The sequence below is a fragment of the Castor canadensis genome, chromosome 7 (assembly GCF_047511655.1).
Source record: "Castor canadensis chromosome 7, mCasCan1.hap1v2, whole genome shotgun sequence".
Lineage (NCBI taxonomy): Eukaryota > Metazoa > Chordata > Mammalia > Rodentia > Castoridae > Castor > Castor canadensis.
Window position 1 is genome coordinate 73,053,522 of NC_133392.1, and position 12,727 is coordinate 73,066,248.

Here is a 12,727-nt window from a genome sequence, read left to right on the forward strand (position 1 = left end):
ACTTTTACTGCATTGTGGTCAGATAGTATGCATGGTATTATTTCTATTTTCTTATATTTGCTGAGGCTTGCTTTGTGCCCTAGGATATGATCTATTTTGGAGAAGGTTCCATGGGCTGCTGAGAAGAATGTATATTGTGTAGAGGTTGGATGAAATGTTCTGTAGACATCTACTAGGTCCACTTGATCTATTGCATATTTTAGATCTTGGATTTCTTTATTGAGTTTTTGTTTGGATGACCTATCTATTGATGATAATGGAGTGTTAAAGTCTCCCACAACCACTGTGTTGGCGTTTATATATGCTTTAGGTCTTTCAGGGTATGTTTGATGAAATTGGGTGCGTTGACATTGGGTGCGTACAGATTGATGATTATTATTTCCTTTTGGTCTATTTCCCCTTTTATTAGTATGGAATGTCCTTCTTTATCTCATTTGATCAATGTAGGTTTGAAGTCTACTTTGTCAGAGATAAGTATTGCTACTCCTGCTTGTTTTCGGGGGCCATTGGCTTGGTAAATCTTCTTCCAGCCTTTCATCCTAAGCATATGCTTATTTCTGTCGGTGAGATGAGTCTCCTGTAAGCAACAAATTGTTGGATCTTCTTTTTTAATCCATTTTGTCAAACGGTGTCTTTTGATGGGTGAATTAAGTCCATTAACATTAAGTGTTAGTACTGATAGGTATGTGGTGATTCCTGCCATTTAGTTATCTTAGTTGTTTGAAGGTTTGATTGTGTGTACCTAACTTGATGTTACTCTCTACTGTCTTGCTTTTTCTTATCCTGTGGTTTGGTGCTGCCTGCCTTTTCATGGTTAAGTTGGGTGTCACTTTCTGTGTGCAGGATCCCTTGCAGAATCTTTTGTAATGGTGGCTTTGTGGTCACATATTGTTTTAGTTTCTGCTTATCATGGAAGACTTTTGCTCCATCTATTTTGAATGATAGCTTTGCTGGGTAGAGTATCCTGGGGTTGAAGTTATTTTCATTCAGTGCCCGAAAGATCTCACCCCACGCTCTTCTTGCTTTTAATGTTTCTGTTGAGAAGTCTGCTGTGATTTTGATGGGTTTACCTTTGTATGTTACTTGTTTTTTCTCTCTTGCAGCCTTCAATATTCTTTCCTTAGTTTCTGAACTTGTTGTTTTAATGATGATATGTCGTGGAGTAGTTCTATTTTGATCTGGTCTGTTTGGTGTCCTGGAGGCCTCTTGCATTTGTATGGGAATATCTTTCTCTAGATTTGGGAAATTTTCCGTTATTATTTTGTTGAATATATTACGCATTCCCTTCGCTTGCACCTCTTCTCCTTCTTTGATGCCCATGATTCTCAAGTTTGGTCTTTTGATGGAGTCAGTGAGTTCTTGCATTTTCTTTTCACAGGTCTTGAGTTGTTTAATTAGTAGTTCTTCAGTTTTTCCTTTAATTACCATTTCATCTTCAAGTTCTGAGATTCTGTCTTCTGTTTGTTCTATTCTGCTGGATTGGCCTTCCGTTTTGTTTTGCAGTTCTGTTTCGTTCTTTTTTCTGAGGTTTTCCATATCCTGGCTGTTTTCTTCTTTATTGTTGTCTATTTTTGTCCTGAGTTCATTTATCCATTTATTCATTGTGTTCTCTCTTTCACTTTGGTGTTTATACAGTGCTTCTATGGTTTCCTTTATTTCTTCTTTTGCTTTTTCAAATTCTCTATTTTTATTGTCTTGGAATTTCTTGAGTGTCTCCTGTACATTTTGGTTGACCCTATCCAGTATCATCTCTATAAAATTCTCATTGAGTACTTGTAGTATGTCTTCTTTTAAATTATTCTTGTGGGCTTTATTGGGTCCTTTGGCATAGTTTATCTTCATTTTGTTGGAGTCTGGCTCTGAGTTTCTGTTCTCTTCATTCCCCTCTGGTTCCTGTACTAATTTTTTGCTGTGGGGAAACTGGTTTCCTTGTTTTTTCTGTCTTCCTGTCATTGTCCTTGGTGTTGTTACTGTCCCTGTACTGTGTGTAATTAAGTATTTTCTAGCTTGTAATAATAACAATGGTAATATTGAGAATGGAAGAGTGAGCTGAGATGGAAAGCAAGAAGTTAAAGAAAAGGGGAAAACAAATATACAGACAAGAGGGAGAAAGCAGAACAAGGTATCAGACAAGAGAGTTTCAAAGGTATAAACAGGGAGTGTTAGTGTACTAATTGACAGTAAGCTGGTCCACGTCTTCCCAAGCCGTATGGGCGCCGGCCACTGGTGGCCCCGGGGGCCTCCTCTGTTCTCCGTTTAACGTGAAGTGGAGATTCTCTGCGCCGGCTGGAGATGTGGAGGAGTCAAAGTTATGCCTTTTCTCGGTGATTATGCCTGCAAAGTGTGTCTCCAGCGTCTCTCCAAGGTTTCACTATAGGAGGGTCGCTTTCTGCTTCCTACCTCTAGCCGCCATCTCGGAATTTTCCTCATGCTACCTCTTTAGTGATTCATGATGCACTTCGTCTGCTCAGAATATAGTTTCTCCTGTGGTATCTGACTCTTTGCCTTCACAGAGTCAAAGAATGGACACTTCCAATCCACCATCTGGCCTTGCCTCTGTTTGTGAGTCTTCAGAGATTTATTCATCATGACTAGAATATTTTATAATGAAGTAAAACTGTATAAAACTATTAGAGGATATCACATGTATTAAGGATAGATACTTTTTAATGAAATTTGTTTTTAGTATGTATACACACATATATATGGATTCACATACATGTATGCATATTCATATTTGTGTATATAGGTTATCCATGGTCATACCATGATGTAAAATTTATTTCTTACTGTATATCATGCTTCTCCTTCCTGTTCCCCTAAAATACTTGTTCTAGTAGATAAATAGTATATTCAAGACTTCAAGTCTAATAAAGAATAAAACTGGGATGTAATTATAAATAATAAAATTATCAGTGCATCAATAAAACATTGTCATAAGTAAATCTGAGTGATGTATTATAAAGAAACCTTAACTATGTAGCAAAGGTTTATGTTCTATAGGAAGGCTAAATGCCATAAGCATTGTTTAATTCACAGATATTAAATATACTTACCAAAATAGCTAGATTATAGTCTAGGAAGACATACAAGTACTAAATATAAATTTGTTACAAACAGTATGAAATTATGTGTTATACAAACAATGTATAACATACAATCTGAGGTGTACAATGTGAATATATAGTTCTTTCCAGTACAGTTTAGATTAAATACAATTTCAGCCAAAATCACAACAGCTTTATTACTGGGATTCATCAAAATGACTCCAAAATTGGAAATGCCAAAGGTTAACTTTATGAACAATGAAGAGGACAAAAAACTAAGGGGCAGGGAACCCTTTAGAGCAGGATGTAATTCTGATACAAGTAAGAAACAGAGAACAATGGATGAGCATAGAAAAAGTACTTGCTTGAACTCTTTACTAAAAGCCAACTGGATACACAAAGACTTAAAAATAAAAATGTTGAAAACTCATTAGCAGTATAGAACAAATTATTTCATTTCTTATACTATAGTAAATTAAGATGGCTTGAAGAACTATTGAATACTTTTAAAAAATCAAGGTGTCAAAACGCTAGAAGCTATTAAAATTAGCTTTTTATGAGATGGTCTTACTATGTAGCTAGCTCAGGCTGGCCTCAAACTCAGCAGTCCTTCTGCCTCTGTCTCCCAAGTGCTGCAATTTTAGGTGTGTACCGCCATGCCCAGCTAAAAGTGTCCCTATAGGAATGGATATTCAGACTTAGACATGTACAAATTAAACATTTAGGTTTAATTTTTAAAAAATAGTTTCAACAGAAGTTTGTAAATTCTGTTGCTTAGCATATTTTAATGTGTTTTTCCATATATAACTATTCTATTCTATTTTTGAATGTCAGGTAGATTTTTTTTCTTTTGTTCTAAAATGTTTTTGCCCCAATCATCTGTATCATCTCATCTCTGAAATATAAATTGAAAATAAGGGTTTCTATATCTGTTTTAAAATCCTCTCAAATATAGCTTGAATGGTTAGATTTTAAATCCCATAGGCTAACATTGCTCAAAAATTGTTCTTAGTGCACATACTTGAAAGTGCGCAATGTAATTGTTCGTCCATATATCATTTAATTAAAAAAAATCTCTTGAAAACTCTTTTTCTTCTGCTGCTGCCTTCCCTAGGATGCCTCTTGTGATTGTGTTGTAGCATATCTGAACACAAGGCAGCTTTGTTGACATCACTGATGATGCTTGTCAGCAGGGATTGGTCAATGCTGCCTGATTTTGTTGTTAATTACTCAAGTATCCATGTCCATTGCAGCTGCTCTGGAACTCATAGGAAGACCCCAGTTTTTGCAAACTCATGGAAGAACCACCTGGGTAAGATGGAGTTAGCAGGTTTTTCAACAAGTTAATGTGTGGAAGAGTTATAATATTAGGCCAAAAGTTCACCTTCAAAAGGAAAGTGGTTGGATGAAAGTCTTCCTGTTTAATAAAATGATAAGGGCTGGGGATGTGGTTCAGTTGTAGAGCTCTTGCCTAGCATGAACAAGGTCCTGGGTTCAATCCCCAGCACTGCAAATCAATAAATCAGTCATTTTCGGTTAAAATGGTAATGACTTTGTTAGCATTCTGATTGCATGTAGAATTCAAATATTCCTTACTAAATGACATAGATGTTGCTGACACTCAAGTGTAAAGCAGCCAAGGATACTGGACCAGCAGTTAACTATGAATTGCTTATGCTTTATTCAGATGGTGTGTTTTTTGAATTATTTTTCTTCAGTGTATTTATTGAATATATTTATGCAGAATGCTCAGAACCAGTATCCATCACTGCTCAATAAATGTTAGCTCCTTTGTATATGTAATGTGAAGCATGAAAATTGCATCCATGAAGGTTTTCATCGTTAATTTTTTTTTTTTTGTGGTACTGGGGCTTGAACTCAGGGCCTTCTCCTTGAGCCACTCCACCAGTCCAATTTTTTGTGATAGGTTTTCGAGATAGGGTCTCATGAACTCTTTGCCTGGGCTGGCTTTGAACTGTGACCCTCCTGATCTCTGCCTCCTGAGTAGCTAGGATTACAGGCATGAGCCACAGGCATCAGTATTTAAAATGAAATTTGTCCCTTTTATGATCATGTTTTAAAATATTTCTTGGTTTTTGCTTGGACGCTTTTATCTTTGTCATAGAGTATACTATTGAAGTTATTTGGGGAGGGGTGATTTCATTAAGTTCGATATTATATTGGTATTCTTTAATAGTTCTTGTGCTTTGATGCAAATAAAAACCTTTTCCTCTTTGATCTCCTAAATCTAAATTGCTATACAGATAGAAGGCAAGATTTTTTTTTGTCTGACACATTACAATAACAAACATTGGTAATTCCTTGTTGTGTTGGGCTGTCTTATACAATTATTTAGGTTTTCTTTTTTTAAACTAGGCCACATAGACAATATTTTAGCCTCCTTGGGCAAGAGTTAAAATTGAAGCTATTGTGTGGATGTTTATAAAATATTTCAGGGCTGGAGTGTGACTTATGTGGTGAAGTGCCGGCCTAGCAAATGCAAGGTATTGAGTTCAAACCCCAGTGCCACACACACATGCACAAAAATTAAGATTTCATATGCAGTCACTTAATAATGTGAAAATTAGTTTTAGCTTGTGAACTGTAATAAAAAGGCAGCTGGCTAAACTTATCCTGCAGACCATAGTTTGTTAACCTCTCATCAATAGCATGGTTGATTTAATGAAATCAGTGAAAAAAAGCTTAGACATTCATATTATCATTATTTTTGTTATAGGAATTATTTTAGCATTTACCTTTTTTTTTTTTAGCATTTATATATTTTTAAATGCTTTCTGTGAGTTAGGCACTGTGCTCAATATTTTATTTGAATTATTGCAAATGTTTTCTCCCAGTCCATGGCATTTTTATTCATTCTATTAATATTTTTAAGAGCAGAAGTTCTCCTCTTAAAGTTAAATTCATCAGATATTATAATGCATCATGTTTTTATATATCTAAGAAATCTTTGCTTAACCCATGGTCAAAGATTTTCTGTAACCATTTGGAGAAGTTTTATAGTTTTAATTCTAAAATTTAGATCTACAGTCTCTTTGAGAGTTTTTATATATGATATGAATTATGGACAAAGTTTATTTTATTGCATATGTTGTTTGATTACTCTAGAATCATTTGTGGAAAAGACTTCTCTTTTTTCTTTTGTAGTTTAGTCAAAAATGCTTTTTAAAAAAGGAGAATAGAGGGAGTTAATCTGATTAAAACACAGTATATTCATAGGCCAACATTGAAAAATGAAGGACTGAATGTAAAACAGGTCCTATGAGGGGTAGGTATTAGTGGGAGGGGAAAGGGTGAATGAAGAGGGTGAAAGAGAGCAAATATGGTTGATGTACTTTATATGCTTGTATAAAAATAGATCAGTGAAACCTGTTGAAATTGTTTTGTAGGAGGGAAGTGGAATAAGGGAGAATGATGGTGAGGGTGAATCTATCTAAGGCACATTATAAGCATGTATGGAAATGTCACAGTGAAACCCTCCCTTCCCCCCATACAACTAATATATGTGAATAAAATGTTTAAAAATGCTTTAAACCATAAAGGTATGGGGCTATTTCTGGACTCTTTTCTATTCCTTTGATCTATGTTTCTTATGCCAGCACCATATTCTTATGATTACTACAGTTTCATAATAAGTTCTAAAATTAAGTAATATGACTACTCCAGTTTTGTTCTTTTCTTTTTGGCAGTGCTGGAGTTTGAACTTAGAGCCTTGTGCTTGATAGGCAGGTGATTTACTGCTTGAGTTATGTACCAGCTGTTCTTAGTTTATTTTACTTCTTGTATTTCTGTATATATTCTAGAAGCAACTTTTCTCTTTCTCCAAAAATATTCTGCTGGAATTTTGATTGGGAAGATTACAAAACTATGATTGAATTTTGAAGAGAATTGATATCTCGACAATAATGTTTTGATCCATAAATATTGAGCCTTTCAAATCATGAACAGTGGATATCTTCATTTACTTAGTTCTCTGATTTCTTTCACATGTGTGTATGTGTGTATATATATTTTACATACAGACTTTATATTTTGTTGTATTTATCCCTGTGTATTTTTCTTATATATTTTTTCCTTGCCTTTCTTTTGTTTTTTGTATTTTGATTTTTAAATGTTAGGTTTTTAAAGTCATTTTTTAGTAGTTCTTTGCCATAAAAATAGTTGATTTTTATATATTGATCTTTATCTTGTGACTTTCTTAAATTCATGTACTAGTTCTAGTAGTTTCATTGTTAGGTACTTTGGGATTTTCTATACTCAAAAATCATATCATTTAAATAGAAATATCTTATTTCTTCCTTTCTTAGTTTGTCTACTTTTTTCCCCCTCTTATTGTAGTGGTCAGTACAATACTGGTGCCTGTTTCTAGTCTTAGAGGTAAAACATTTTCACTATCAAGTATGTTAGTGGTTAGGAATGTTAGCTGAAACATATCATGTTGAAAGAGATCCCTTTTATTGCTAATTTGATAAATTTTTATGATGAATGGATAATGAATTTTATCAATAACTTTATCTGTTGATGAGATTTCTGTATCCTTCCTTTTTTTTAAAACCCGGGTTGCTGGCTGGCCTTGAACTTGTGATCCTTCTGCCCTAATCTCCCTAGTGTTGGGATTACAGTCGTGAACCACCATATGCATATGCAGTTAAGATATTTTAGTTCTTGTGGTGACTACTGAAACAGCTTTGTATTCTTAGGATCAACCCTACTTACTCATGATGTATTTTCCTGAGAATTTGATTCTCAGAAGAAAAGAAGCTTGCCTCCCTCTCTCTCTACTTTTTTTCCCTCCCTCCCTCCCTCTTGAAAGTGTAGTGTTCTGAGAATAATAGAATAATAGCTATTCAATTAGGGTATTGCCTCTCCTTTCAGGCTATAAATCTCCATTTTTTTTTCTTTTGGTGGTACTAGGCTTTGAACTCAGGGCTTTGTGCTTGTTAGGCAGTCACACTACTACTTGAACCATGCCTCCAAGCCCTTTTTGTTTTGGTTATTTCATAGATAGGGTCTTACTTTTTGCTCAGGCCAGCCTGTACTGCAATCTTCCTATTTTGTGCTTCATACAGTAGCTAGGATAACATGCCTGTGCCACTACACCAGCTTTTTTCCATTGAGATGGGTTCTCATGAACTTTTTGTCTGGGCTGGCTTCTAACCATTATCTTCCTGATCTCAACCTCCCAAATAGCTAGGATTTCAAGCATGAGCCACTGGCACCCTGTTTCATGTGAAAATCTTACTGTCTGTATGACATCGCTAATTAAAATGTAATTTATCCATTCAGTCTTCAGTGTCAAATCAGCATTTGAGTTTTTCTAAATACACACTCTTTGGCCACTTCCCTGGAGATTCTGATTCATTAAGTTTGTAGCGCAATAAATAACCTAAATGCCTACCCCTCATCCTAACATGTCCTGCCTGAATTCAGGTAATTATCCGTGGTCTGAGAGATGCAGAACAAATGTGACAAGAAGATTGTGTGGTCAATGCTATTTGAAGGTTTCTAGTTTAGTTGTTACCACAATTGTACTAACTTGACCAGGACTCAGCCCCTGTCCATCTCCCCAGCATTTTCTGCATAGGTTCATTTTTCTCGAAGTTGTCTATCTGAATCACCGAATCATTTCTTAATTGAATAAGAAATCAATGGTTTCTTATTCATAACCAGTTCAACAAGTATCAGAACTTAATATTAGCATCTCACTTTCTTTATTGTGTTTAAGGACAAAATATTTTTTTCACCTTTTCTTACTGAGGTACGTCATATATTAGATAAAGTGCTTAAAGTCTACCAGTCCTGAGCTTGAACTTTTCAAATGTATATTTGTTTAAACACAATATAGTCAAGACATGGAAAATTTCCAGTTTCATAGTAGATCCTAATGTTCTTTCCCAGTCACTAACCACCCTCTTTTCCTGAGTTAACTCCTGTTCTTCTGTCTAGCACCATAGATTAGTTTTGACTGTTTTCAGACTAAGTATATAAGTTGAGTTATGCAGTGTAGTCTCATGTATTTATATTTTTAATGATTTTTGTGGCCAGGTCTTGTTGAGTTATTTAATATCATTATTTCTGACTCTAGACTGAGAATGCATCTAAACCAGAGCAAATTCAGTTGACTTTTATATTTTGGTACTGTGGTTTGAACTCAAGGTCTCACACTTGCTAGGTAGACAATCTACTACTTGAGCCACTCCATCAACCCTTGTTTATATTGAGTATTTTCAAGATAGGGTTTGTTGAACTTTCTGCCCAGGCTGGCTGCAGACTGTGATTCTCCTGATCTCTGCATCCTGAGTAGCTAGGATTACAAGTGTGAGCTCATTTTATATTTTTCTTAGCTGAGTTCTTCAAGGAATGCCCTTATTTTTCATATTTCTTTTCCAACTTTAAAACTTTCAGTCATTCCCTGCTTTAGCCACTCAAATTGTCTGTTGTTTATTTCCACAGGTTGTTTTTGCCCTAGCTCCCCTTTCCACATTTCCTTCTATCAGTACAGAGATGAAAAGCAGGTTTCAAAATTTTTTTTTTGTTTTTTGCCATGCTAGTATTTGATCTGGTGTTGAATTTAAGTTGAAGTGAATGTCTACAGTTGTCTTAATCTTGTGCTTTTCTTCTGTTTTTTCTGACAGCATGATGGAAGTGGGTCATTACATGATGTTCAGCTATCATTGCCATCCAGTCCTGAGCCAGAAGATGGGGATCAAATATATAAGGTATGACTAGGTAGTCATGCTGAAGATTCCAAAATTCTTATTACTGAAATAATAAAGCAATAACAATTAAAATTGTAAAGGAATTAAAAAGCAAAGCTTTGTTCTCTTGGAAAATAATCAGGTTGCGCTTAACTTTTGCTACGTTGTTAAGTAAGTGATACCCTTGTGATGCTTTGAGTTTATCAGTTAGATAATAACATGTCCATCTGTTACTACTGGTGCTTACTTGTTCATAATCATGAATAAAAATTGTAATATGGTTGTCAATAAAAATTAGGATAGTGATAGGTACTTAAATAATCACAGCACTGAAGAAATATAATAAAGTGAATTTATCTTATTTTTTATGTTAAAAATATAATTATAGAATCCAATTTAGTGATTATTTAGTGAGGTTTTTTTTTAATACTTCTCTTTAGATCCATTTTTAGTTGAAAGCCCTTTTTGCAGCTATTTCTTAAGTATACAAATATTCTTTATTTAATATTTTCAAATAAAGTTATTGTTGACTTTTATATCCTCTCTGGGGTTATACTAGCTAGCGTTTGCTAGTCATCTGTAGTAACAAATAACCTCAGAACAATAGTGGCTTACAATAACAAAAGTTAATATCTCTTATGTCACACATTGGCTGTAGAGCAGCTGAAATTCTACTTCACATGTCTTCATTCTGAGAGCCAAACTGAAGGATGAGCCCCTATGGCAGCACATGCTGTTGTGCAGAAGGAAAAGAGCTTTGCTGAATCACATGTAATTCTGCTTGGATGTGGCATGTGTCACTTCCAAAGCAGATGGTATTAGCTGTGTCGAGAATCATAATTTCTTATAGAATGCTGAGTCACTTTTGGGGAGCAAGATTGTATATAAAACAGTGAAACTCAAAAGAATATAGCATACCAGTTACCATGGAGTATATAACCTTGGCTTTTCCATTTATTTCCTACCTGCCCTTGCTCAAGTTGTTTCCCATTTTTGGGCTTCCACCCCACTATTAGTATAATAATATTCTATGTCAGCAGGTTTGCAGCAGACTATTGGTTTTACTTAAAAGTTTCACATACATACCTAGTTGAAAACCAGTGACTTAAATGAAATCTGAGAATCTCTTGATTTTTTAGTCATGTGACTATCCCCTCCCCCCAAGTTGATCTTTTCCTGAAATGTTGTTAGTGAAAACACATTTTACATGTAAAGAAATTATTTCTAAAGAAAATTCTTAATATTTTTTTTGCATAGCTAACATTTTCATTGTTTTTCCGTATTCCTTTCTAGTTTGCTGTATGCTTAATGTTACATGATACATATATTATTCTATGATATTTCTTGTATCTTTTCCTTTTTCCTTTTATGCAAATCATCCCTAGATTTTTCTTCTTTATTCAAGCTAAAATGAAATAGCTCATACTGTTTTTTTTCTGTATAATACAATAGTCTTTTTGAACCTTCAACAGTTGTCTTACCTTCTCATCCAAATAGCATAATTTCAAGCAACACAAATATGATGACTTATGCCATTACGTATTTAGGCTCTAAGATCTCCACTATAGCTGCCAGTCTCTGTTCTACTCTTTTTGTGTGGGAGTGGGTGTCGGGGAGGGACTGGGGTTTGAACTCAGGGCTTTATGCTTACAAATCAGTTACTGTATCTCTTGAGCCACACCTCCATTTTGCTCTAGTTATTTTTTAGAGAAGGGTCTCAGGAACTGTTTACCAGGGCTGGCCTTGAACTGAAATCCTCCTAGTCTCAGCCTCTCAAGTAGCTAGGATTACAGGCATGAGCCATTGGTGCCCGGCCTCCAGTCTGCTCTTGTATTTATCTCCTGTTCCCTGGTGAGCTACTTCAAACATTGATCATTCTTTCAAGCCCCATATTGAACTATGTTTCTCAACCCCTATAGGTAGCCTTGTGTTTATCAAGCAAAAATACTCTATTTCCCTTTTTGCCTGCTAACCTCCGCGGACCTGTCTCATTCTCATTTACTTTGTTCCATGTACAAGGGAAAAGTGTCAGTTGTATTGTGGAAGAGTACCGTTTCTTTGTTCTTAACTATGTTCTGTTTCTGCTTAAGAATCTAACATCATCCTTCTCCTTGCTCATCTGTACTTAGTGTGCTTTATCTTCATTTTTAGATTATAAGTTTGTATATCTCACTTATGTTAAATTCAGTAAATCACATTAACTTTTTCTTGATGTTTTTAAAACCCCTTTCTGGTTGATGAAGAAACCTAGAAAAATGATAACCTGTAAGACACTTGGGGTTGTCTTTTTCTTAGAAGCTTTTGCTTTTATACTTCTGGAGTCTTTCAAACCTCTCAACATTTTCCCCTTACTTACTTTGTAGGTTTCCCTTCTTTAAATGTTAGATTTATATCTTTAGTTCAGTCCTCTTTGAACTTTTTACAATAATGGATTTATGTATGATATATGTGGATAGCATGTAAATTTTTTTCTCTCATATTTATCCACTAGACATTTCTGTACCACATGTACGTATTTCTAACATTTATTTAAAATGTACACATACTCCTCTTTGGACATATTTGTTCTCCTGTGTTATCCATCTCTTTTGGTAGAACAAGCATTTGTCATGTCACTCAAGCTAGAACTATGGATGTCCCTCTTGACCACTCCTTTGTGCCCTTCTCTCACATGGAATGAATTACCAAAATCTCCATGTTCACTTCCTTCTTCTTCATCTCTATTGGCACTCTCTTGGATCAGGCTCCTATTCTCATCTGGAGTATTACAATACTTTGATAATAATTTCTTGCCCAGTTTTGTCATTGTTGTTAAATTTTTCTTCCAACCACTTGTCAAAGAGCCATTTCTAATGCAAACCTGATAATTCCTGGCTCAGGCAGTGAGTAGTCACAGTCCTCTGTGATCTGGCCCTTGCTTACTTTTAACCAGATTACTTCCCATTATTCAACACAGCTGTTGTA

General features: G+C 35.0%; 1 protein-coding gene across 9 annotated transcripts in view; it reads left to right on the forward strand.

Moving 5' to 3' along the window:
- The window catches only part of Ccser2 (coiled-coil serine rich protein 2), a 152,116-nt gene that overhangs the window by 110,455 nt on the left and 28,934 nt on the right, over positions 1-12,727 (forward strand). For 8 of the 9 annotated variants that reach the window (XR_012449771.1, XR_012449772.1, XM_020185045.2 and 5 more), the window contains one exon: positions 9,701-9,784. The exons of the other annotated variant lie outside the window; for it this stretch is intronic. Coding sequence is in view for 6 of the 8 variants with exons in the window: in XM_020185045.2 (XP_020040634.2) it covers positions 9,701-9,784 (84 nt within the window). In the remaining 2 variants the exon portion in view is untranslated. Of the gene's footprint in view, positions 1-9,700; positions 9,785-12,727 lie in introns of those variants that run through there. 9 annotated transcript variants of the gene reach the window in all.